Source organism: Suncus etruscus, chromosome 9 (genome assembly GCF_024139225.1).
Source record: "Suncus etruscus isolate mSunEtr1 chromosome 9, mSunEtr1.pri.cur, whole genome shotgun sequence".
NCBI classification, from domain to species: domain Eukaryota; kingdom Metazoa; phylum Chordata; class Mammalia; order Eulipotyphla; family Soricidae; genus Suncus; species Suncus etruscus.
This window is the reverse complement of record NC_064856.1, coordinates 59,190,520-59,217,750: the sequence shown is the minus strand read 5'-3', so window position 1 is coordinate 59,217,750 and position 27,231 is coordinate 59,190,520. Positions and strand designations below refer to the sequence as shown.

Sequence of the window (27,231 nt, the reverse complement as noted above, 5' to 3'; positions counted from 1 at the left end):
TCTTTATCATTTTTTTTGGAGGGGGCCATACCTGGCAGCAGTGCTCAGGGGTTACTCCCGGCTCTGTGCTCAGAATCGTTCCTGGCAAGCTGGGGGACCATATGGGATGCCGGGGATAGAATCTGGGTCTGTCCTGTATGCATGCAAGGCAGATGTCCTACTACTGTGCTATGGCAAAACCAAGCCATGTGTACACCAACCAGCCATGTGGCTGAAAGCTAGCAGTTTTGGGAGGAGAGGTGGGCCAAGTCTCCATGCCGCTAATGTCACACTAGTAGCATTCACCACCCACAACTGCTGATTTTTTTTGTGTGTGTGTGTTTTTTTTTTTTTTGGGGGGGTGTGTGTCATACCTGGCAGTGCTCAGGGGTTATTCCTGGCTCCATGCTCAGAAATTGCTCCTGGCAGGCACAGGGGACCATAGGGGACGCCAGGATTCGAACCGATGACCTTCAGCATGAAAGGCAAACACCTTACCTCCATGCTATCTCTCTGGCCATTTTACCAATGCCATTTTACCAATGACCCAGCTTCATCACTCATCTATGCCTCTTCATAAAGATATCATTCTGACCAAAACTCCAGGTATGTCAGTACTTGGACTGACATAATCAGGACTTTTTTGGAGTGATTGAGGGCACCCATCACCTTTCCTTCTCATACATTCATGAGACGTGGTAGCTGAAAACATGCCCCACAAAAGCCACAGAATTGGCCACAGTGCTTGGAATTCATGGACTGCACAGCTGCATATACAGCCACACAGCAATTCCAAATCTTTTAATACTGTCATCCCAATAGGAACACACTGGTTTAGATGTCAATGTGTATTTAAAGCTACCTAATGTTCATAAACAAGAAAAGTAAAAGATCAACTAGCAACACCGGCTTAGTAAACCTTCTGACAATGATTTAAAGACCTCATTGCAATATGCAATAATTTTCACAAATTTTCTTGTTGCTGTACTGTTTTTTATTCATTTTTAATAATTTTGCTAACTCTTACTTGGAAACAATTGTATTATGATCAACCTTGTAACACATGGTTTTAAATAAAGTAATATATGTATTAAAAAATAGTGGGACTAGAGAGAGAGAGCATAGCAGTGGGGCACTGGCCTTGCACACGATCAACCCAGGGGACGGTGGTTTGATTCCCAGCATCCCATTCAGTTCCCCAAGCCTGCCAGCGGCGATTTCTAAGCACAGAGCTGCTGGGTGTGACCCAAAAACCAAACACAAACAAACAAACAAACAAAAAAGTAAGCACATAATCTTACATAAAATTTTGAAGAGGTCAAGGACCGTTGTGATAGCACAGCGGTAGGGCATTTGCCTTGCACGTGGCTGACCCAGGACCAACCTAGATTCGATCCTCGGTGGCCCATATGGTCCCCCAAGCCAGGAGTGATTTCTGAGCACAGAGCCAGGAGTAAACCCTGAGCATCACCGGGTGTGTCCCAAAAACCAAAAAACAAACAAATGACATTTTTTGAAGAGGGCAGGAAGGAAGGTAATTTAGATAATACAGTTAAGAAATATATATATTTTGGGGGACCTGAGCAGTGGCACAGTGATTAAGGCATCTACCTTGCGCGTGCTAGCCTAGGATAGACCACGGGTCGATCCCCCAGAGTTCCATATGGTTCCCAAGCCAGGAGCGATTTCTGAGTGCATAGCCAGGAATAACCCCAGAGAGTCACTGGTGTGGCCCATAAACAAACAAACAAAAACAAAACAATATATATTTTTTTCTTTTTGGGGGGGCCACACCCATTTGATGCTCAGGGGTTACTCCTGGCTAAGTGCTCAGAAATCACCCCTGGCTTGGGGGGACTATATGGGAAGCCAGGGGATCGAACCGCGGTCCTTCCTTGGCTAGCACTTGCAAGGCAGACACCTTACCTCTAGCGCCACCTCGCCGGCTCCATATATATATATTTTTTTTTTTCTATTTTTGTATTTTTTCTATTTCTCTTTGTTTTTGTTTCTTGGCCATAACAAGATACTCAGGGGTCACATGGCTCTGCTCTTAGAAATATTTTGGCAATATTCAGGGGACCACAAGGGACACTAGGGGCTGCATTTGGGTTGGCCATATGCAAGGGAAGCATCCTACACGATATACTATCACTCGGTTTAAGAAATATCTATGGCCGGTGTGGTCCCCCACAAAAAAAGATTCTGATACAGCAAATGCTTTTTTATAAAATGCTGATGACAATATTATAGTGAAGAAAAGAAACACGGGTTAAGATACTTGCCTGTCATGCATCCAGCCCCAGTTTAATCCCCAGCACCATACTGCATCTCCCAACCCCAGGCACTGCCAGGAGTGACCCCTTAGTACAGCTGCATATTCTCTCTAAAACAATGTGGGGAGAGGAAACAGCAAAAGCCAATATATGGTTGCTCACACCATTGGACCTCTTTGCTATTGCTTTTGCTGTATAGATTAGGGTTTGAGGGCTGAAGAGATAATTCAGTGGGTAGGTATTTGCCTTGTACATTGCCAAACTGGATTTGATCCTTGGCAACCTATATGGTTCTCCAAGCCCAACAGGGGTGACCTGAGTGCAGAGCCAGGAGTAATCCCTGAGCATCACCAGGTGTACTCCCCTCAACCCCTGCAGATAAACAAGCAGAAATAGACCAGGGACTGTATATGCACGTTTATAGTGACTGCATACTTTAGGTTTGGTGCCCATGCATGCTGGGTTTCAGTGTCCTAGACATCTCATACTAATGTGGTGGTGCCAAGAATCACAAAAGGCAGTGCCAACAGCATAATCCTGGTATGCATGAGCATGGGAATTAAGTAAGGTGCACGCTTAACAAGGAACCAAGAGTAAGTCCTGAGCACAGCAAGATGTGCCCAAAACCCAAACACCCTACTGCTGTACTATCTCTCCAACCCCCAGGAGTAATTTCTTTTGTTTTTTGTTTTTTTTGTTTTTTAGTTTTTGGGTCACACCCGGCAGCACTCAGTGGCTACTCCTGGCTCCACGCTCAGAAGTCGCTCCTGGCAGGCTCGGGGGGCCATATGGGATGCCAGGGTTCGAACCAATGACCTTCTGCATGAAAGGCAAACCCTTACCTCCATGCTATCTCTCCGGCCCCTCCAGGAATAATTTATAAATATAGAGTCAGGAATAACCTCTGAGCACTACTGGGTGATGCTTAGGGAACTATATGGGGTGCTGAGTGGTCATGTGCAAGGTAAGCACCCTACCTGCTGTACTATCACTCAGGCCCCAGTGTTGCATGTTTTATACCAATTTATTTTGCAAAAATGTAGGATGCAACCTTATGTGAAAAAATATTTTAACTGTGCTAGGATTACTTTAAATTAGGATGCAACAATTATGCTGTGGTGACAACTATGTGGAGAAATAAAGAATTTCCAATAAAATAGATGCAAGAGAAAGCCCATGGGGTTGAACCTATGCTTTGCATGCAAAGGTCAAGGTCTGATCCTAAGTAACACATGGTTCCTGAACACCAATTATAGAAGTCCCAGAGAATGGAGCAGAAAGCAGTCCCTGAACAAAAGCACCACTGGATGTGACATCCCACCCACATGAAAAGCACCTAAGCACCTGTTTGTTCAATACTATGGTTTCTGGAATAGGGAACCTTCACTTCTGTTTTTGGGCCACACACAGTAGTAATCACAGCTTATTCCTGTCTCTGCTCAGGATGATGCCTAGAGATGCTCCTGGGACCCTATGGGGTACTAGGGATCACACCTTGATTGGCTGCTGTGCAAAGCACCTTATCCACTATACTATCACTCTAACCTGATTGTTTTTTTTTTTTGTTTTTGTTTTTTGTTTTGTTTTTGGGCCACATCCAGCGGTGCTCAGGGGTTACTCCTGGCTGTCTGCTCAGAAATAGCTCCCGGCAAGCACGGGGGACCATATGGGACACCGGGATTCGAACCAACCATCTTAGGTTCTGGATTGGCTGCTTGCAAGGCAAACACCGCTGTGCTATTTCTCCGGGCCCCTCTAACCTGATTGTTTAAAAATTTTTTTCTTGAATGGGAAGTTGGGAGGTGGGTTGGATCACATATGGCAGTGCTCATGGTTTACTCTGGATTTGTACTCAGGGATCGTCTTGGTGGGTGGGAAACCATATGGGGCTCTGGGAATTAAGATGACGTCAGCCATGTTCAAGACAAGTGTCCTACCCACTGTACTATTTTGCGAGTCCCATCAGGGTTTACTCTTGATCTGAGCTCAGGGATTTCTCCTGGCAACACTCGGGCCATCATATGAGCTACTGGGGATCTAGTTTGCTACAAAAGTGTTTTATCCATGGTGCTATCTCATTTTATGGTGGTGACGAGTGTAGGATCTGTTTTAAAAGAGGAACGGGGTCCAGAGTGAGAGTACAGCAGGTAGGACATTTGCTTTGCATGTGACTGACGGGTTCAATTCCAGGCATCCTATATGGTCTACCAAGTCTGTCAGGAGTGATTCCTGAGTTCAGAGCCAGAAATAACTCCTGAGCACTGTAGGGAATGGCCTAAAAACAAACAAACAAACAAAAATACCCTCAAATAAACAAATAAGGCCTATGACCTGGCTCAAAGGGCTCGAATGCAGGCTTAGATTCCCCTCTCTCTGCCCATTGCAATCCTTGGATTTTGATAATTATGAATATGTTCAATAGATAAGTTTAAGACAAACTATTTCAAAATGCATTATAAATGTCCTATATAGATCTAAACATCAGGCCTTCTAGTTCCTAGAACACAACATTGCTTTTTCACCTCAATATTCAGCCTCATTTCCTCCCCTTACTCTTTTAAAGAATGCTCATCTTCATGGCCTTCATCAGAATTTCTATTTTTTGGTCATACGTGGTTGTGCTCAGGAATAATTCCTGGCAGGGCTTGGAGGACCATATGGAATGATGAACACATGCAAGGCAAGTGCCCTAACTCTGTACTATCTCTCTGGCCCCAAGAATTTCTTTTTTTTTTCTTTTTTTTTTTTTTTTTTTTGGTTTTTTGGGCCACACCCTGTGACGCTCAGGGGTTACTCCTGGCTATGCGCTCAGAAGTTGCTCCTGGCTTCTTGGGGGACCATATGGGACGCCGGGGGATCAAACTGCGGTCCGTCCTAGGCTAGCGCAGGCAAGGCAGGCACCTTACCTCCAGCGCCACTACCCGGCCCCTGGCCCCAAGAATTTCTAAGTGAACTCTAAATTTCAAAATGGCAGAGTGCTCCCTTCTGTTTTCCCTTGAATTTCAAGAACCTATAAATGCATGGGCTATGCTCACTAAGGATTTACTGAATACTCTATGAGATCACAGCTGAAATACAAGGATAAATTTTATATTTATATTTGATTTAAATTTGATTTTATTCCAATGTTCTTTTTCACTGACTTTTTACAATTTAGTACTTTTTGTTGTCATTAAATAGCATTAACATTAAATAATTCAAATTTATTGTAACCATTATATTCATAATACATAAATCTGTATTTTTAGTACATAGCTAAATAACTCATGTTTAACTTAGAGATGAAGAAAATAACACAAAAACAGTGCATGTTGTGTAATATATACAACACTCAAAATATAGTATCATTCTAGAACTACAGATAGTTTAAAAGTTAAGAGAGGACTGGAGGGCCAGAGCAATAGCACAGTAGTAGAGTGTTTGTCTTGCATGCTGCCAACATGGAATGGACCCAGGTTCAATCCTTGGCATCCCATATGGTCCCCCGACCCTACCAGGAATAGTTTCTGAGCACAGAGCCAGGAGTAATCCCTGAGAGCTGCCAGGGCTTAAAAAAAAAAAAAGAAGAAGAAGGGATTGGAGAGAGTATACAATGGGGAAGGTGCCCGGCTTCCAGCAATTAGGAAGCAAACGCCTCTCAGGGAGCTGGAAACTTCAGCAGGTAACACGGGAACAACATGGCTCCAGGCGGTAGGCTTTTTGGTCAAGCTTAGGGGAAAATGCAGCCTCGGCTGCCCCCCACAGTCTTCTCTCTCTTTCCTCCCAGTCCCCAGGGTTGCCCCTGGCTGCCTGCTCAGGGTCCCAGCAAGTGGGTTCCAGCGAGGAGCAGTTTAAAGAAGACCCCAGGCTTCCTCATTCCTGCAGGGGGTGGGAGCCTCTGGTGAACTTCTGGCTTCCAGCAATTAGGATGCAAAAGCCTCTTGGGGAGTTGGAAGCGAACAGGCAACACAGGGACGACATGGCTCCATGCACTCTTAGCTCTTTATGAAGCAGATTAATCTTCTTATATAGTGACAATTTTGCCCACTGTCTTTTTTTTTTTTGATTTGATTGTTTGTTTGCTTTTTCCCTTTTGAGATCTGTTTTATAAGCAATACTGGCAGAAGAGATCTCTGTAGAATTCATGTTTGAACCAAGTTACGGGGAATGTCGGACTTGATCCATAGGCCCCCAGATGCACTAACAAAATCTTATGGCATTGTTTCTCTTTTGCAAAGGCACATTAAAATGGGAAAATAATACATATGCAAACAAGTTCTTATCTAATAGAGATGGGAACACAATTTTGGTAATGCCAGTAGGCCTTATACCCTTAACATTGGCATAATGATTTGGCTTAGGCCTCAGAAGAATGGGCATTGCCCATACATCCCTGAACAACAGATACTATCTACGGAAACAACCACAATTGTCTATAACATTACCAGGATGCAAACCTCTACCATGGAAAACCTACCACTGCTCTGGCATTGACTTACTCCAAAGAGCACTCTCAAAAGCCAGACAACTCAGCAACAACCTGCTTGCAGGGCAGATCACTCAGTATCTAATGGTGTGCTGAAACTAGAGGATGCTCCACATCAGCTTGACTTCGATGAAAAAAATGCATTGAATCCAGAATCTTTAAATATAGGAACCTGATACCAACAACAGCTATCATGTGAAAAATTTTCACCAGGACTACGGAGAATGACTCGGATTGGACAGACTGGTTTGCCTGGAGGCCAGAGTTGGTCTTATGCCAATAAAATTCTAGGGTGAGGCCAAGGATTCCCCCCCCCCCCCACCGTTTCCCCCATATTTTTCTGTGCCTATGCAAAAAAATGGCGATTGCTACAGTCACACCTTTACTATTGTATTTTTTTTTGGGGGGTCACACCCGGCAGTGCTCAGGGGTTATTCCTGGCTCCAGGCTCAGAAATTGCTCCTGGCAGGCACGGGGGACCATATGGGACACTGGGATTCGAACTTATGACCTCCTGCATGAAAGGCAAACGCCTTACCTCCATGCTATCTCTCCGGCCCCCTACTATTGTATCTTTTTTTAAATAACTACATTGAGAACTATCCTAACAATGTGAATGAATGAGGGAAGTTGAAAGCATGTCTTGAGTACAGGTGTGGGTGGGGTGCGGAGGAGAGGATTTGGACCATTGATGATGGGAATGTTGCACTGGTGAAGGGGGATATTCTTTACATGACTGAAATCATACAACTACAATCGTATTTGTAATCACAGTGCTTAAATAAAGATTAAAAAAAAACAATAGGGAAGGTGCTTGACTTACAGAAATCAATCTCAATTTGATTCTCAGCTCCTCATATGGCCCCTGGAGTCCCCTGGAGTGATCTCTGGATGCAGAGATAGGCATAAGCCTTGAACTTAAAAGTAAAAATAAAAATAGTAAGAGGCAAAAAATAAAGTAACAGGCCAGTTCCTGTAGTTTACATCAGGCTCCCAAGGACTGGATTTAAATGCTCAGAGAATAGAGAATCTCTCTTAGAAATGCTCTGGAATCAAACCCACAAGGCAAGCAACTTATCCCTGTACTATGTGCCCAGCCCTAGACTTAAAGGTCTGTGTCGACACATTAATATAATACTGTTGGAAAGGTTCCACTGCAGGAAAATTCGTTTTTTAGGTCACACCTGGCAATGCACAGGGCTTACTCCTGACTCAGTACTTACTCAGGAACCAGTCCTGGCTGGCTTGCGAGAACTTATGGGTTCTGGGGATAGAACCTGATTCAGCAATTTGCAAGCCAAGTGCCCTACCCACTGTACTATCACTCCAATCCCTGTTGTATATTTAAAAATAGGATTCCAAATTATGAAAAAAAGTAGAAGCACGTTTTTTTTTTGGTTTTTGGGTCACACACCAGCCACACCCAGGGTGGCTCTGGGCTCAGGAATCACCCCTGGCAGGTTCAGGGGACAGACCATATGAGATACCCGGACGTTGGTCCTGGGTTGTCTGCATGCAAGGCAAATGGCCTACCACTGTGCTATCTCTTTAGTCCCTCAAAATATTTTTTTCTATGAAGGAGAAAGATGTTTTATAGTCTAAATCCATCTTTAAAACAAGATAATTGGCTTGAGATAAAACAAGAGTAAAGCTCTTGTTTTGCATGCTGCCCAACCTGATTTAATTCCAGGTACTGCATATGGCATATGGTTCTCACCAGTTCCAGAAATGATCCCTGAGCATAAAGTGAAAGATGAGTGAGGCAAACACACACACACACACACACACAACACACAATATCATGGGCCAGAAAGACTGTACAGGGAATAACATTTGGAAACACAACACACACAAAATCATGGGCCAGAAACACTGTACGGAGATAACACATTTGGACACACACACACACACAAATCATGGGCCAGAAAGATTGTACAGGGGATAACACATTGGGTTTGATCTCCAGCAACACATGGTCCTGAATACAGCCAGGAGAGTGCCTGAGTTTCCACTGTGTGAGTCCCAAAAAACAATGCCATCTGTTTGACACTAATACTGACTATATTAACGGTTGGAACACTAATTCATAAAGGCTGCCCTTTAAAATGCAAATTAAATTTCTAGAAAGGAGCAATGATAAACTCAATTAAAAAAAATCACCTTGGGGAGTCCAAGGAGATAGATGACTCATAGGGCTGGAGGGTGAATAATGGTGCCTGAAGCACAGTCAAGAACATACTCCCCAATGTAGCAGAGCTGAAGCACTCCTGGAGTATGGACAGCCCCTTCCCCAAATTACCTCAGTAACTCAGGGTGGCTCAGCTGTAAGCCTGAGAGGATAAGCTAAGACCATAGTGTCTCCCACATACAGGTGGTTTCAACCGTGTGGGAACCCCACCTCACTTTATACACAACAAAATACAAAATGTACACACAATTAGGAGTGTGCCAGCCCCCTAGTTAAAATGTGACCCCTGGGGGTGGAGCGGTGGTGTAAGCAGTAGGGCTTCAGCTTGCATGCACTAACCTAGGACAGACCTCGGGTTTGAGCCCCAGGTGTCCCATATGGTCCCCCAAGCCAGGAGCAATTTCTGAGCGCATAGCCAGGCATAACCCCTGAGCGTCACCACGTGTGTCCCCCACCCCAATAAGTGACTCTTCGAGGGGTGGGAGACCAGTAATGGCCGGCCAATAAGCAGATAAAATATTCAACACTGGGAATGCAAACCAAAATTATAAGTGCTATGACATCATGCCCAATATGATAGCAAGCATCAAAAAGATCGATAATATGAGTTGGCAAAGTCTGGAAAACCAGGAATCAAACAATGTTGAGTAAAAATGTAAAATGAAGCAGTCACTGCAGAAAAAGTTTGAATTTCGTATGAATTTAGTTATCCATATATATGGTTAGCCCAGGTGTACATCTGACAGAAGCAAAAATATACGACCACACAAGAACCTGTACAGATGTTCAAAGCAGCATTATGCACAACAGGCAAAAGATGCAAATAACCAAAATATCCATCAACAGGTGGTATTGTGTCCATAGAATGAAACATACAATGAATCAGCAATAAAAAGAATTAAACAGATACACACTTAACTGCACATGCAAACCTTGCAAATATTAAGTAAAAGAACTTAGTCATAGGAGCCCGCATTCTGTGTAAGTGATGAAATGTTCAGAAAAATGTCTGGGATAGTAATGATTGGAGTAGAAAGGTGTATATGGGTAAACTGGTAATAATTATCAACGCAAATTCTTTGTGAAAAAACAAACGTTCTAAAATGCTGGTGAGTTGTACATAGTTGTTAGAGCAATAGTTATTTTTAAAAAGTGGGGAGAAGGCAATAGAAAAAGTCACTCTTATGTTAAGTCAATTTCCAAAGAAGTCAAAACATCAAAGGGATAAAAATCAGTGAATGCATTATAGCAGTACTAAATGCATCTTCTATTAAGATTCCAGAATAAAGACCCTCCCAACTTGTAGACTACAATTTTTTTACTATCCCCTATCCCCACAACCTCACACCTCGATTACACCAGCTAGACTAGCAGACACTCTCAAAAGCAAGTTTTAAGTTAATTTAAACAAACCAAGGATTTGACAATAATGTCACCCTTCGCCCTTTTTTAAAAATCAACTTTGCTAAGGCGGGAAGAAACCAGTTCTTAAAGCAATCAAAAGAACTAAAATGGATAGACGCTCTGAAATGCTGCAAAACAACTAAAAATATCCTTTTATTCCTCATGGCTAATGTAACCGATCAAAAGAGGAGGAAGGAGAAAACGGATCAATTTTTAATATTGGATGTTAGGCCTCAACGACCTGAAGATAAAAATAAAAAATTGTTGGATTATTTGGTATTTTCATTGCATTTATTAAAAGAAAAAAACTACTCAATTTTCCACCACCAATTTACACCCCACCAACAGTATCAGCGTTCCTGTGTTTCCTATTTATAAATACGGTTTTGCAGAAAAGAAAAAACGGAGGGCGAGAATGGGTGCAACGGTGGGGGTGGGCGAGGAGGCGATTCTGGGTGCAAACTCGGAGGTGCAATGTTGCGAGCGGGCCTGGGGCCTAGCGCCGTCCGGGCCCGAGTGGCAGCGGCGCCCGGGGACTGGGCCCGCGCGGAGGAGAAGGTCGAGCCGAGAGCGCCGCTGACTGCCGCCTCCCTCCCTCCCCTCGGCGGCCCCGGAGGGCAGGAGGCTGGCACCGGGGGGAGGGGAGGGAGGGGCGGGAGGCGGAGGCGGCAGGGTGGCGTCCTCCGAAGAGCAGCTCCACCGCCCCGGAGTGGCGGCCGCGGGTTATTAATAAACTCCGCTTCTGCCCGGCCGCCGCCGCCGAGCCCGGCCGCAGCCTCTGCCAAGGCCTAAGAGTCGGCTAAGGGGAGCGAGTCCGAGTGCAAAGGCCGGGCCCGAGTGGGCCCGCGCCGCCGCCGCGCCGAGGGCGGCGGCCGGGCGGAGAATAATGCACACTGGGTAAAAACACATTTATATACGAACCTCCGAGAAAATTTTCCAACAATTCCTTCGTCCGACCACCATGCACCAGGACAGGAAACAGCCGCCCGGCCCCCGGGCCCCGCAACGCGCATAGCGTCGGCGAGGCCCGCCCCCCGGCCTTAATTGAGCCCTCCTCACGTCGCTCATCGGCGCTGCCCGCTCGCTATTGGCTCCGGCTTAGGAGACGCGGCAATAAAGCCCGCCTTAGGCACGCTCACCAGCGTAACGTCAGTCTTGCCGAGGCCTAAACTCGGTTTCTGATTGGCTAGCGCGTGGTGCGGAACTAAAATTCTGGATATGATTGGCTGACGGAAACGCTGGTCCCAGATTGACACCGCCTGGCTGAGGAATGCATTAGACCGGTTCCGGGGCCCCAGCGGGAGACGCCATTTTGCAGCGAGGGAGGGAGGGAGGCTGGTCCTGGTGACTGAGCCGGGAGGGACTTGGGGGTGAGGCGCCATTTTCCCCACAGGGGATGCAGGGCGGCTGATGCTCTCCCGGTGGGGCTTGCTTGAAACGCGTCCTAGAGGCCGAGCGGTGGCCGGGTGTAGGCAGTTGAGGATGGAATAAGGTCGCTCCCTATGGGCTTTCGGTCCCATCTCAAGGCCTTGCCAGGGTTCCGGGCAAGGGCTTTGCTTTCCCGCGCGCTGTTGGTTGTCTGCGGGTCTTTGGCAGCCGAGCCGGCCTGTGCTTCGCCCGTCACCGAGAGGGCGGCATGCAATGAATGTTCAAGCTGCGGCCTCGCTCTTGGATTCTGCCCGGAGACCCTGCTGCGAATGCTTTGGGCGTTCGTGTTGCTTAGGTTCCAGGGCTATTACAGTGTGTCGTCCCGTTACACTTTCTTTGCCTATTGTGTATGTCGCGAATTAAAGGCATGTCCAAAGAGAAAAAACGCTCGCCTGATCCCCAAACTTACCAAGAATGGATAAAAATGAGTCTCGAAGCTTTGGTAATGTTTTCTATAGCTGGCGACCCATCCAGACCTTTTGTGAACCCCTGGGAATACTTGTCTCTCTGGAATGTTAATGTTGCAGGTGACTAAAGGGAGAAAGGTGGCTGCCCGAGAAGGGAGTCGTCTTTCCCTGTGCTCACAGAATAGGTCCGGACGTAATTGCTTTTGGGCTACTTTAGGGCTAGTGACAGGGTCTTTTGTTATTCCTGGACTACATCCAGCGATGCTCAGCTCTTAACACCTCGCTCTGCAATTCAGGAATTGCTCCCACGGGTTCTGCCGGGACCATCTGAGATGCCTGGGGATATAGCACCCGGGAACCTGGGTCATAGTATATGCAAGGCAAGCCCACCCGCTGCATTTCTCTCCAGCCATTCGAGTAACTTATTTTCTATCCATCTTTTGTTTTATTCCTTCCCGAGAACTCATTGCCGGTTTCAGGCCTCCCCCCGACCCCCAACGCCCCCAAACATGCCTGTTTTCCTTAAGTAAGGACTTTTCACCAATGTTGCTCTTTGGCAACCGGACTGAGTAAAAGGTGAGCTTCAATGTGACACAAGAAAAACTTAAGTTGCACTTTCCAACCATCCATTTGTCAATTTCCAGCCTCGTATCAAGGAATCTGATGTACATGGAGCCCAGAAAAGCGGGACCGGTGCATGGTGTTGACATTTCAGATGACTGTAGAATGGCCTTGGGGTTACATCCAAAGACAACCCTGACTCTTAAGTGACTATTACTGAAATGTTTTGGTTTACAGTTTAGTTCTTTGAAAATTAATGATGACCTTTTTGCAGTAGGAATTTGGGGAGCGAGCTGGCCCTAACTAGATTAAGCTGCATAATTGGTACCTAAGGTCATTTGAAAGAAAATGGAACTTTTGAGTTTCCTTTGTATAAGAAGCTTAAAGTAGTTGTTAGTCTTTTTGTTTTGGTTTTTGGGTCACACCCAGCAGCGCTCAGGGGTTCCTCCTGGCTCTATGTTCAGAAATCGCGCCTGGCAGGCTCAGGGGACCATATGGGATGTTGGAATTCGAACCACCGATCTTCTAAAGCCGAATTTCTGTAGTGGCAAAAGACACAAAATTCAAATAAAGAGAAAATGTAATGTCACAGAATTATAGCCAATAATCCACGCAAAGGGTCAGTAATTGACTTCTTTGAACGGGACTTTTGGCAAATAATTCTTGGGAGGGAAATTAGACACTGCACCAGGAAGGCAAAAGCCACGTCTGGTGCGTGCCCCCTAAGTGGGTGGCAACAATTTCTGCAAGCAAGGCTATCTCTCCGGCCCCGTTTGTGTGTGTGTGTGTTTGGGGTATCATAAGTGTGCATTGGCCTGTTGCTATACATCGATCCCTTGAGGTTTTACTTAAAAAAACTTTAGGGGGGGGCCGGGCGGTGGCGCTGGAGGTAAGGTGCCTGCCTTGCCTGCGCTAGCCTAGGACGGACTGCGGTTCGATCCCCCGGCATCCCATATGGTCCCCCAAGAAGCCAGGAGCAACTTCTGAGCGCATAGCCAGGAGTAACCCCTGAGCGTCACAGGGTGTGGCCCAAAAACCAAAAAAAAAAAAAAACAAAAAAAACTTTAGGGGGCTGAAGAGGTAGTACAGCGGTCGGGCGTTTGCCTTGCATGCAGATGGATTGTGGTTTGAATCCTGGCATCCCATATGGTACCCTGAGCCCGCCAGGAGTGATTTCTGAGCACAGAGCCAGCAGTAACTCCTGAGCATCGCAGGGTGTGAACCCCCAAAAATATTTTTAGGGAGACTGGAGAGATAGTACAGCAGGAACTTGGCTGTACTGGGCTTGCATATAGTTGACCCAGATTTGATTCCTGGCATCCCGTATGATCTGCTGATCTTGGCCAGAATAATTCCTGAGTACAGAGCCAGAAAGCTACTCCTGAACATTGTGGCCCATAAACCAAAAATGAATTTTTAAAAATTAAGGTATCAGGGGCCAGAGAGTAGCATGGAGGTAGGGCATTTGCCTTGCATGCAGAAGGACGGTGGTTCGAATACCAGCATCCCAATGGTCCCCCGATCCTGCCAGGAGCGATTTCTGAGCAGAGTCAGGAGTAACTCCTGAGTGCTGCCGGATGTGACCCAAAACTAAAAAAAAAAAAAAAAGTTAAGGTATCATGGATTAAAAAATCAGTTTCAAGCATAGTGTTCCAACATTAATCACAATTTTGCATTCTTATAAAACCACAAAATTGGATGTTTATTGAAACTGATTAACTTGTTAAAGATTCTTTTTTTTTTTTTTTTTTTTGGTTTTTGGGTCACACCCCGCAGCGTCAGGGGATATTCCTGGCTATACGCTCAGAGATTGCTCCTGGCAGGCGCGGGGTTCCTTCTGCATGCAAGCAAATGCCCTACCTCTATGCTATCTCTCCGGCCCCAAAGATGGTCTTTTTAGGGGCTGTAGAGATAGCACAGTGGTAGAGCATTTGCCTTACACAAGCTGATCTAGAACTGATGGTGGTTCGAATCCTGGCCTCTCATGTAGTCCCCCATACCTGCCAGGGGTGATTTCTGAGCACAGAGCCAGGAATAACCCCTGATCGCTGCTGGGTGTGACCCCCCCCAAAAAAAAACAACCCAAAAAGTGTCAGGGATTACTCCTGGCTGGGTCAGGGATCTTGTGGGGTGCAGAAATTGAATACAGACTAGCTGCTTGCAAAGCAAGCATCCTACCTGCTCTACTATAGGCTCTCTGGTTTCTGGAAAACGTTTTGTAGTTAAGAGTAACTGGTTTAATTTCTGACACAGCATAGTTCTCCACCATCTGTTCAGAAAATCAGAACACGTCTGTCACCCAAAACCAAAATAGGGGGAACAGGAGTGGAGGGAGGACAGCATTGGTGGTGGGAATGCCCCTGATTCAATGTCACTATGTACCTAAAATATTACTGTGAAAGATTTGTAATCCACTTTGGTCAAAATAAAACAAACAACCCAAAATAGGGCTGGAGAGAATTACAGCAAGTAGGGCACTTGCACTGCACGTGACCCATCTGGGTTGATTCCTGGCATTCTTTGTGGCCTGCCCTGAGTACTAGCAGGTATAATTCCTAATTGCAGACTGAGAAGTGGCCCCAAAAGAAAAAACAAGAATTTAGCCCTATAACTAAAACCAAAATGTAATTTTCAGCTTTCTCAAATTACCCTCTATATATTGTTAGTTTACTTGGTTTTGGACCCACACCCAGTGATACTCAGAGTTGACTCCTGTCTCTTCACTAAGGGATCACTCATGGCAGGTTTGGGGTGCTTGCCTTGCATACTGCTGACCCAGCTTTGACCCAGGCACTCTATAGTCCTGGCTCTGAACACAGCTAGGAGTAAGCAGAGTACCAACGAAGAGTATGGTCCCAACTTCCTCCTGCCCCACATAAGGGTCTGAAAGATAGTATAGTGGGTGGGGTTCCTGCCTTGTACATGGTCAACTCAAAGTTCATTCTTCAATACCACATATGGCTCCCCTCCCCCAGCCTTCCCAGGAATAGTCCCTAAGAACTGCCAGGTGTGTTACAAACCAAAATAAGCAGAGATAATACAGCAGGTAGAATGCTTGCCTTGCATGTTAAGGAAGGGTTCATATTAGGATTGATCCCTGGCACAGACAGGAATGATTTTTTTTGTTGTTGTTGTTGGGGCCACACCCGGCGGTGCTCAGGGGTTATTCCTGGCTGTCTGCTCAGAAATAGCTCCTGGCAGGCATGGGGGACCATATGGGACACCGGGATTCGAACCAACCACCTTTGGTCCTGGATCGGCTGCTTGCAAGGCAAACGCCGCTGTGCTATCTCTCCGGCCGACAGGAATGATTCTTGACACCACCAGATGTGGTCCCAAAACAAATTATTCTTTTAAACTTTAATACATTGATTGGCTTTTTGGGCCACACCCAATGGTACTCAGGGATTACACCTGGTTCTGCACTCAAACATCGCCCCTGGCAGATTGGGGGGGCCACATGGGCTGCCAGGAATCGAACCGGATCCATCCTGGGTCAGCTGCATGCAAGGCAAAAGCCTAACTGCTGTGCTGTCTCTCTGGTCCCAAAACAAATTCTTTTTAAGTATTTGGCTGTGTACTGGGGATTGAATCCAGGAAACTGAGTTATGTCCCAAACCTGCTTACATAATTATTCCTCTTTGCTCTTTCTTGTGGGCCACAGGCATTAGTGCCAGGGCCTACTCTGGCTCTGCTCAGAGGTCACTCCTGGCAATGCTCTAGGAACTATATGAAGTACCAGGGATTGAACCTGAGCTGGCTGCCTATAAGGCACCTTAACACCCCATCATTTTGGTTTGTTTCTTTTTGGGTCACACCGGGCAGTGCTCAGGCATTACTTCTGGCTCTATGCTCAGAAATCGCTCGTCAGGCTTGGCTGACCATATGGGATGCTGGGATTTGAACCACCATCCTTCTGCATGCAAGGCAAACGCCTTACCTCCATGCCATCTCTCCAGCCACATTAGACCATTTTGTTTTTGAGACACCTCACAGTTCATAGGACCATGTGCTGCTAGGGCAGGAGTTGGCAACCTGAGGGTCTTTCAAAGCTTTGTTGCTGCTCTGACATCAGAGCCGATAGCGGGAACCAGGAAGCAATATCATTTAAAATTTTTAATTGGCTATTAATTTTCACAAATGTTTTACATTTGTTCTTTGATTTGTTCTGTTTTGTTCTTTTTTCGTCAGATGACAGCTAACTGCAACATTAAGGTAAGAAATATAGCATTGGGCCCGGAGAGATAGCACAGCAGCGTTTGCCTTGCAAGCAGCCGATCCAGGACCAAAGGTGATTGGTTCGAATCCCGGTGTCCCATATGGTCCCCCGTGCCTGCCAGGAGCTATTTCTGAGCAGACAACCAGGAGTAACCCCTGAACAACGCCAGGTGTGGCCCAAAAACCAAAAAAAAAAAAAAAAAAAGAAAGAAAGAAAGAAAGAAAGAAAAGAAATATAGCATTAAGAAACAATGTACGCTGTGCTGTATTTGTTTTAAATGTCTGGTTTTGTGGCTCCCAGGGTTTTTTTTTTTTAACTCCTGAAACAAGTCCAAGTGGCTCTTTATGTCTTAAAGGTTACAGACCCCGGGCCCGGAGAGATAGTACAGCAGTGTTTGCCTTGCTAGCAGCCGATCCAGGACCTAAAGTGGTTGTTTCAATCCCTGTGTCCCATATGGTCCCCTGAGCCTGCCAGGAGCTATTTCTGAGCAGACAGCCAGGAGTAACCCCTGAGCACCGCTGGGTGTGGCCCAAAAAACAAACAAAAAAAGGTTAGAGACCCCTGTGTTAGGGTGTTTACACCCAGCAACTCCCATTGGCCCATTAAGACCATTCTCTAACCGAATTTTCTTAAAATGTTTTGGGGGTGGGGTGTTAAGGTGCCTTAGGTAAAATTTGGATATCCCTGAACCACTGTGCTATCACTTTGGTCTCAGCAGTTTTCTTTCCATTTTTCCCAATTTCCTAAATAGGCTTATATATTTAGTTTCCTCCATTTGAGTGATATATTTTTTAATTTAGATACCAGGATCAAGAGCTTGTGATCAGTATGTTTTGGTTTGGGAACCACATCTACTCCCATTTTGATGCTCAGTGATTAAACCTTAAAAAGTTCACGAAGCAGGGTTGGAGTAGGGTGTTTTTCTTGCATGCCACTGACCCAAGTTTGATTCCCAGCATCCCATACGGTCCTGTGAGCCTGCCAGATCACTGAGGGCAGAGCTAAGAGTAATCCCTGAGCAACATCAGGTATGGCCCCTCCAAAAAAGTTCACATATACTCCAGTCCTTTGGTTATCTTCCCTGTGTTCATCATGTTTATTAAGTATTTTTTTTTACAATACTTAAAAACTTTCTAGAACAGGCCTGATCAATAGTATAGCAAGTATGGTGATTGCCAAACCAAGATTTGACTTTCGGTACTCCATATTAGTCCTGAGACCCTGAGTGAGCACTGCTGGATATAACCTACTGTCCTCCCTCATGTGACCCCCAGATAAAATATCAGCATGTTTGTACAATGGCCAACCACTAGACATAAAGACAAACTGCGCTAGGTTCTTGAAATAATTTCTAGGATAGGGTGAGATAATACAGCAGTACAGCATGTGGCTGATCTATTTGACACCCCATATCCAGTGATACTGCTCAAGGATCACTGCTGGAGGTCATAATGAGGTGTCTCAGGAGACTATATGGGATACCCGGGATCAAACCTAGATGGGCCTTATGTAAGGCAATCTCCCCACATATATTTTATTAACAGTCTAGTCTCCCACACCTTTTTTTAAAGGGGGAGGGCCACCCAGCACCCCAATGGAAATCTTTCTTTTAGCAATCACATGAAAGTATCCTACAATTGTACTTGAAGCTACTGCACCCAGCAGCACCCCTCTTCCTTTGGAAAACAGGTCTACATGATCAAGTTTTCTCTTGGACAATATATAATACTATACATAAAAGTGAGGGGACAGGATTCAGCTTAGCTAAATGAATGTTATTTTTGCCTGTTACTTGTAGTAAACTTAAGTCTAAATTATGTCTTCTTGAATACCTGGTTTGGCAATCACCTAACTACCTTTCCAGTCTCTTCATATCGAACTGTCTCTTCCAATAGAGATAATCTAATATAAAGGAATATGCAACCTTCCTTTTACCATTCACTGAAATGTGGAAGTGCTCTTTTCCAACAGTGGGCAACATTAAGGGTAAAACCTGGAATTCAGGATGGATACTCATATCACAAATGATCTTTATTAAAACTATATGGAGGGGCCCAGAGAGATAGCACAGTGGCGTTTGCCTTGCAAGCAGCCAATCCAGGACCAAAAGGTGGTTGGTTCGAATCCCGGTGTCGATATGGTCCCCTGTGCCTGCCAGGAGCTATTTCTGAACAGACAGCTAGGATTAACCCCTGAGCATCGCCGGGTGTGCCCCCCCCCAAAAAAAAAAGGAATGGACATCTCTTAAACATGCTTTTATTTCATATTGTTCATTTTGAAAACACTTATGTGATGCCTAAGTGCTTAAGGCATTGTGCAATGTACCTCTACAGACCTGGGTTATTCATTTTAATGCATTTCTTGGTGGTCTTTTTTTTTTTGGGGGGGGGGCCTACACCAGTAGTACTTAAGGGTTCCTCCTGGCTTTGCATTCAGAAATCACTAACATAAATGGGGACGAGAACAAGGAAGCTGTGCTTACCTCCTCCCAAAAAGGATCTATACATAACTAGTTGTATAAGGTTTGTAAATTCTGTTCAATATGAAAAATCACCCCCCAAATCCCAACTTTATTTAGACAGTCAAAATCTATCTAGTTTCATCAGAAACCTAATTTGATGTCAAGTTGGAAGGAACTACAAAATAACTGTACTTGATTGACAATTGAATATAGTCTAGTTTTTGTTTCCTGGGGGTAAACAGGACCGAGCCACATATAGCAGTGCTCAGGAAATCAATCCTGACAATATTCAGGGACTATATGGGGGGGTGGGGTTCAAACTTGGGTTGGCTACATGCAAGCAGGAACCCTAGCCACTGTACTATTGCGCTAGCCTTATACACTAATTTTATTCTCCAAATATCTGTAAACGGTGATCATTTGAATTACATGGTGAGATAAAATTTCTCAAAGACATATCAAATACATTTTTTAAACACGACCTCAGCAAATGAGAACTGTCATACTGTGCATGGAATAACTAAAACTTTTATTACATAGGGTTTTTCAGTAACAAGGTGAGAACTGGAAATATCAAATCAAAGAGTAGTGAACTCTGAAATTTAAAAAGACTAGTATGAGGTGGGGGATAAAAGGTAAAGGAAGACGAAAATGGTTCATACTATTCATTATTTCCCCTCTGTACACAATGTTGTATAGATACAACTCAATTAAATTTTATTTTTATATAATAACGAAATCCTCTAACGCAACCTAAAGTATACAGATGGTGTCCAACTTGGGGGGACGGGGAGTAAAAACACACTTGATTAACAGTTTCACCCACACATTTTTTTAGACAATATTTTTGCCAAGATTTTCATAGGAAATTCATAAATATAGGAAATGCTTTCACTCCTTCAGTGTTAAAATAGAAAACCAAACACTGCCAACAGTAGTGGCTTAGTTACTGGCATACAAGAAAAACACAACACCAATGGGTTTTCTTCATTATGCATTTTAAATATCAATATGTGCATGTTTCATTTTTACAGTTATAAATTTTCTGGTCTGTTATAGACAACAGCATTTAATAGTTTTGAATCCATTGAGATGTTTCAATTTGAAATATTTTGTGTATACATGTATATAAAAAAATAACCCAATGTATGACTCATCCGATAGATGTTTTTAAGATTAATAAAGGCTTACTTTTGAACATGCAGTCAGGACAGGACAGAGGGAAGCCAGCCAGCCTCCCTATACTGTCTTGTTACTGACTATTTTTTGCAGTGGTATCAATAGTGGTTTATGGAGGGAACCATGTGCCTTCAGCATATCTACGTAAGAGCAGATACCACAACCAATAAGAAAGGTAAGGGATATGGGGAGAGTAGATGGTAAATATCTAATTAAAAACTTACATTTTTTGTAGGTACAGGATTAAAAACAGGCCAATAAGGGGGAAATTTTATAATTAAGCAAATGCAATCAAATCAAGACATAATATCCGAATTAAGTTCTTTTAATAGATTGCACTATATATAGTTGTTTAGTCATACTCTGACCAACTCTTTAAGAGTAGAACTTTATACCCAATTTACATGCTTCAAATACCATCTTTTCTCATTTGTTACAGTAAAGTCTTTATCCAAATATCCACTTGTACACTGAGAGTTTTAAGGAAAAAAAAAAACAGGATACGAGGGAGTTGCCATTTCTTTTAGCAGCAATGAAGTATCACTAACCCCTTTGAACATACCGAATTCAAGTCACTATCAGAGGTGAGTGCACCACAAAGTCACCAGGTACAAAATTGCTAGTTCATTTTAAATTAATAACTTGAATTACCCCATGTAGCCCCCCCCTCCCCATTAAATCCCTTCTTTTTATAAACAGCAAACATTTTGCTATTTTTATACATAGGCTAGCAGGCTTGTTTCAATATGAAAGTGCTAATTCATTTACAGATTTTTTTAATCAGTTATGTAGTGCTACAATAAATGTCCAATAACCTACATAGGAACAATCTTTGATGAATGAAATGAGGATTGAATAAGGCTATTGATTACCTTATCTTATTTACATAAAGAATAGATTTCCAATGGTGAGGAAAAGACAGAAATCAGACAAATACTCATAGGTGTAAAAATTACATCTACCTTTGCGCTTATACTGTAAATGAGACATTTTAAATAGTCCTGTAGCCCATGCCTATTTTTTTCCGCAGAAAAAGAAAAGCTGCCTTCATGACATCCCCTCTTGTTTCAAATTTCCACAGTGTCACTTGAACTTTCTTTCAGTCAGACTCTTACTTTCTTCCAAAAATAAAGAAAATAACCCCCCCAAATACCCACCCTCCCCATCCCTCTTGGTTTCTTTTTCAGTGCCAAGTTGCATGATCAGGTCCCACCTCCTGGGTTTTTTGTCCATCTATTGATCAATTAGTTTAGAGTAGATAACATGAACCAGTTCTGGAACCGCTACTAGGAGGAACACAAGCTCTTCACTACAATCACAGCAGGAAAGTAAGTGACAACTCAATTCATCCCTGGTGCTGGGCCTCCAAAATTGAAAGAACTTGGCACAACCGGAGCACTGAATTTGTATCCTCCATGCTTCTCAATCATTTTGGATTCTAGAAAACACATGTGAAAGTTTAACATCATTTAATCACCTTACTCTTTGGAGGACAGAAGAAACAGACATTAACAAGTTTGCCATGAAAATTAGCCAGGAAGTTCCAAAGTTCACCTCTTTTATTCTCCCTCCAAATGAGTAAAAGCAAGGTAAGAGTTCATTATATGTTATAAAAAAAAAACAAACAAAAAAAACTGCTACACCAACCCCCCCCTTAATTTAATCTTATTTATATCTTCTAGATAGGAGCTCCTGCCTATTTCATAGAACCCGAGGACATAAATCACCTTGCTTTACCTCTTTTTATTCTTTCTACAAATTGAGAAAAGAAAAAAAAAGTGGATAGGGGCCGGGGCCAAGTGGTCTCAGATGCACTGGGTGGGAAAAAAAATAAAGACCAGAACTAAATACCCAAGCATAGAGCCAGGAGTAATCCCTGAGCACTACCGGGTGTGACCCCCCCACGCCCCAAAAATCTTAAGACTATAAACTATCCTGAAAAATTTAAAGAGAAGACATTATATTTGTGGTTTCTGTTCTGTTATTATGGCCACACCCAGCAGCACTCAGGGGTTACTCCTGGCTCTGCTCAGGAATCAATCCTAGCAAACTTGGTGGGACCCATATGGGATGCCGGTGGTCAAACCAGGGTTGGCCACGTGCAAGGAAAATGCCCTACATACCGTGCTACTGCTCTGGCCCCATATTTGATTATTTTCTGTAATATACTTTTCCATAATATAAATGACAACAGTATTAATAACTTTAAAATTCTTTACAAAGTTATAAAATTTTCTACTACCAAGGCAGCATCAGGAATGAAATCAACTTTATTGAAGTTACTACATACTAGAAGTAGTCACCAACTATATATAAAATCAATAAAACATAGCCAAAATCAGAATTCTAATTTTAATCCTTTAAGAACTCATTTAACACACCCCTTTTTTCTTTTCTTTTTTTTTTCTTTTTTTGTGGTTTTTGGGTCACACCCGGCAGTGCTCAGAGGTTATTCCTGGCTCCAGGCTCAGAAATTGCTCCTGGCAGGCACGGGGGACCATATAGGACGTGGGGATTCAAACAGATGACCTCCTGCAGGAAAGGCAAACGCCTTACCTCCATGCTATCTCTCCGGCCCCTTTTTTAATATTTCTTATCTTTTTATTTTGTTTTATTGGGTCACAGGGTTACTCAGGGGTTACTCCTGGCTCTATGCTCAGAAATCGCTCCTGGCAGGCTTGGGGGACCATATGGGATGCCAGGATTCGAACCACCATCCTTCTGCATGCAAGGCAAATGCCTTACCTCCACGATATCTCTCCAGCCCCAATTTCTTATCTTTTTAAACGGAGCTCCTATGTTTTTCATAGAAACCTTGGGACATGGATTGCTTTGTTTTCTACATTATTCTATAGAACTAAGAAAAAAAGAAAATTCTGGGGACCAGGGGCCAAGTGGTCTCAAATGCATCGGTGAAGAAAAAATGACAGAATTAAATATTCAAGCCAAAGTCAAGAGACCTAAACTATAACAATTTAAACTTAAAGGGCCTATTATACTGACAGGCCAGGGAGCAGTGGGTGGTAGTATAGAATGCACTCTGGGTTTATTGGTGGAGGGAGGTCAACACTGGTGGTGGGAATGGCTGACGGTTGAATCTGAAATTCAACTATGAAGGATTTTGTAGATCACAATGGTCTTGATAATAATAATAAATTTATATTACCTAGAACTATATTTTCATAAGTCAACTTACTTAATTTAAAAATGTAAAGCTATCATCAAGTCATTAAATGAATTAGAATTGTGGTCAATTAACAAACATACCATGGGCTGCTCTTCTTTGATCAGCTAGAGTTGCTATATCCTGTAACTGTTTTCTTTGTTCTTCATTAAGACCATGAGTCAGGGCCTGATACCATACAGGATTACGATTCTGTATAGCTGAGAAGGAAACAGGCAAGAAGATAAACTTAATTGTTATTTTCTCTCTTTTGTTTTTGGGCCACACCAGGCAGCGCACAGGGGTTACTCCTGGCTCTGCACTCCTGGAGGCTCACAGAACTGTATTCGATGTCTAGGGTCTAACCCGGGTCAGGAGTGTGCAAGACAAATGCCATACCGCTATGCCATCACTCTGGCATTAGACTTACTTGTTTTCTATTTTAATTAGTCTGCTGCACCTCCAGTACTAAAATTCTGGTCTATTTCATATTCTCTCCAATAATTATTTGAGTTTCTTCTGAGACAAAAAATAGAGGAAAAGCCCAATTTTATTATTTTTTTTATTTGTTTTGGTTTTTGGGTTATTCCTGGCTCTGCACAGGACACCATATGGAATACTGGGAATCAAACCTGTCTGTGTTGGTCATGTGCAAGGAAAACGCCCTACCCACTGTGAAGTTACTCCGCCCACCCCCATCTCCCATTTTATTAATGTTTTTTTTTGTTTGTATTGTTTTGTTTTTGGGTCACTCCTGGCTCCACGCTCTGAAATCGCTCCTGGCAGGCACGGGGGACCATATGGGATGCCGGGATTTGAACCACCGTCCTTCTGCATGAAAGGCAAATGCCCTACCTCCATGCTATCTCTCTGACCCCCCCCAAGTCTATTATTTTTTAACTGACTTATAATTTTTTTTTTTTTTGGTTTTTGGGTCATACCCGGCAGTGCTCAAGGGTTATTCCTGGCTCCATGCTCAGAAATTGCTCCTGGCAGGCACGGGGGACCATATGGGACGCCGGGATTCGAACTGATGACCTCCTGCATGAAAGGCAAACGCCTTACGTCCATGCTATCTCTCCGGCCCCTATAATTATTTTTTTTATTATCATACTCAGTAGTGCTCAAAGGCTGTTCCTTGCTCTGTGCAAACAAGGTATACATTGAAGAAAGAACACAAATAGGGAATTTGCTTTGCAAATGGCTAACTCAGGTTTGATGGAGACATGTATGGTCCCCTGAGCCTGCCCAGATGTAAGAACTCAGGAGTGAACCAAAAACTGAGCCCCACAAGAGTGGTGCAAAAACCAAAACAAAAAGAATACAGAAAACAGAGGCTTGAAGAGCAAGCTACAAACTTATCTTTTTGTTTTTGTTTTTTTTTTGGGGGGCCACACCTGGCAGTGCACAGGGGACCATATGGAATGCAAAGCAAACACTCTATCACTGGGCTATCTCTTTGACCCCTACAAACTTGTCTTATATGCAGGGAGAAACATTTTGTGACATCCATAGCTACAGTGCTTTGAAAGGAAGTTGAGTTTCTCTAATGCAGATCCAAAAACAAATTGTATCAGGGAAATGAACCATAATTATCTGAATTACATACATTAAGTTGACTTACTTTGAAATATAGCTTTAAATATCTGATACTCATCAACAGGGTTATCTTCATCATCAATGATAGTGGAATAGCCTTCCAGAGCAGTTTCTTCAGCATCATCTTCTTCCCAGTCTTCATCATCTCCATCTTCACCTGCTTGCTTAGCCAGAATCTCTAAATATTCTTGCCCATCTTCATCAATGTCATCTTCATCACTACCCAATTCTTCTGCCAAGTGATAAAGTGGGTACTGTTATTAATAGTAAACTATTAATTTTCGGTCACATGCAGCAATGCTCAGGGGTTACTCCTAGCTCAGAGCTCAGGAATTTCTTCTGGCAGTGGGGTGGTGATTAAATCAGGATTGTCCTCATGCAAGGCATATATACTACCCACTGTACTGTTATCTCTCTAAATCCTGAATTCAAATCTTTTCAAGAAATAGTTCCAGAAATATTGTTCAGATGCACATTTAATAGAACAATTCTCACAGAAATTAACTCTTTTGGGAATGAAAGGGGAGCATTTGCACCAAAAGTGATCTCCCAGTGTTTACTCAAAAGATTTTTGTAGGCTGAGGATTGAGACTGGACCTATCAAACACAGTGTTTATGTATTTAAAGGAATAATGCTCCCACCCCCAAGGACACAAACAGGTGAGGAAGGAGAGCCCAGGCTAATAAGGGAGCAAAACCTGCCAGCTGGGCCTGATATGTAGCATCAGCAAGATGCATTTTGCTCCTCCTTTCTCTCAAATCAGAGCTAAAGGTTTCTTACTCCTCCTCCAGGCTACCACTGATCTCTCTTCTCTCCTTCTCCTCCCCCTTCCCTCAGACTTCAGGAGATGTATAGTAATAAAGGCAATGTTTTTCTTCTACTTTTCTCCCTCTCTTCTTTTGCCCATTGCTACTCAAAGCGTTTTCTCTAGCCCTTTCAGTATCCCGCGCCATGTCATGGTTTGGATTATCCGACTTCCAAACCAGACTTTTAGTATTGATAGTCTACAAGTGTAAAAAAATGTATTGGTGGGCCCGGAGAGATAGCACAGCGGCGTTTGCCTTGCAAGCAGCCGATTCAGGAACAAAGGTGGTTGGTTCCAATCCCGGTGTCCCATATGGTCCCCCGTGCCTGCCAGGAGCTATTTCTGAGCAGACAGCCAGGAGTAACCCTGAGCACCGCCGGGTGTGACCCAAAAACCAAAAAAAAAAAAAAAAAAAAAAAAAAATGTATTGGTACTCTATGCGCTTTCACTTTTTGATCCACATCAAACCAATTCACAATAGTAAAATGAAATTTTTTGCCCCAGAACTGAGAATCAAAACCAAGGTCTATTTAGTGTAACTAAATAGCAGCATGCAAATAAAGCATCTTAAAGCCTAGCCTAGCTCTCCAGTCACAATACTTTATACTAGCCAAATTAATTTTATTGTGTTGAAACATTTCAATTTTCATGATTTTTTGGTTATAACAAACAGGATAGGTTTGTTGCCTATACCAGTAATCAAACCCAGATTTCTAGCAGGCGAAGCATGCATCGAACTAGTCTCTTGAACTGTTGTTTTACCCTTAATTTTTTTTCTTTTAAGTGTGTATATATTCATTCTATAAGCACAGCAGTGCTCAGCAATTACTTCTGGCTCTGCTCGGGAGTCATACCCGATGATGCTGGGGAATCAAACCTAGGTTGGAAGTATTTTTTTGGGGGGGTCACACTCGGTGGTGCTCAGGGGTTACTCCTGGCTGTCTGCTCAGAAATAGCTCCTGGCAGGCACGGGGGACAATATGGGACACCGGGATTCGAACCAACCACCTTTGGTCCTGGATTGGCCGCTTGCAAGGCAAACGCCACTGTGCTATCTCTCCGGGCCCTGGGTTGGATGTATTACAAGGCAAGTGTG

At 43.7% G+C, this 27,231-nt stretch overlaps 1 protein-coding gene across 1 annotated transcript in view; it reads right to left on the bottom strand.

Annotated features, from left to right (window-relative positions):
• Window positions 1-19,901: 19,901 nt before the first annotated feature.
• IPO7 (importin 7) overlaps window positions 19,902-27,231 on the bottom strand; it is a 63,083-nt gene continuing 55,753 nt past the window's right edge. The window contains exons 23-25 of the mRNA XM_049780995.1: window positions 25,355-25,561; window positions 23,835-23,951; window positions 19,902-22,005 (exon numbers count right to left, since the gene is read on the bottom strand). Of these exons, the coding sequence (XP_049636952.1) occupies window positions 21,908-22,005; window positions 23,835-23,951; window positions 25,355-25,561 (422 nt within the window). The 3' untranslated portion in view covers window positions 19,902-21,907. The remainder of the gene's footprint in view (window positions 22,006-23,834; window positions 23,952-25,354; window positions 25,562-27,231) is intronic.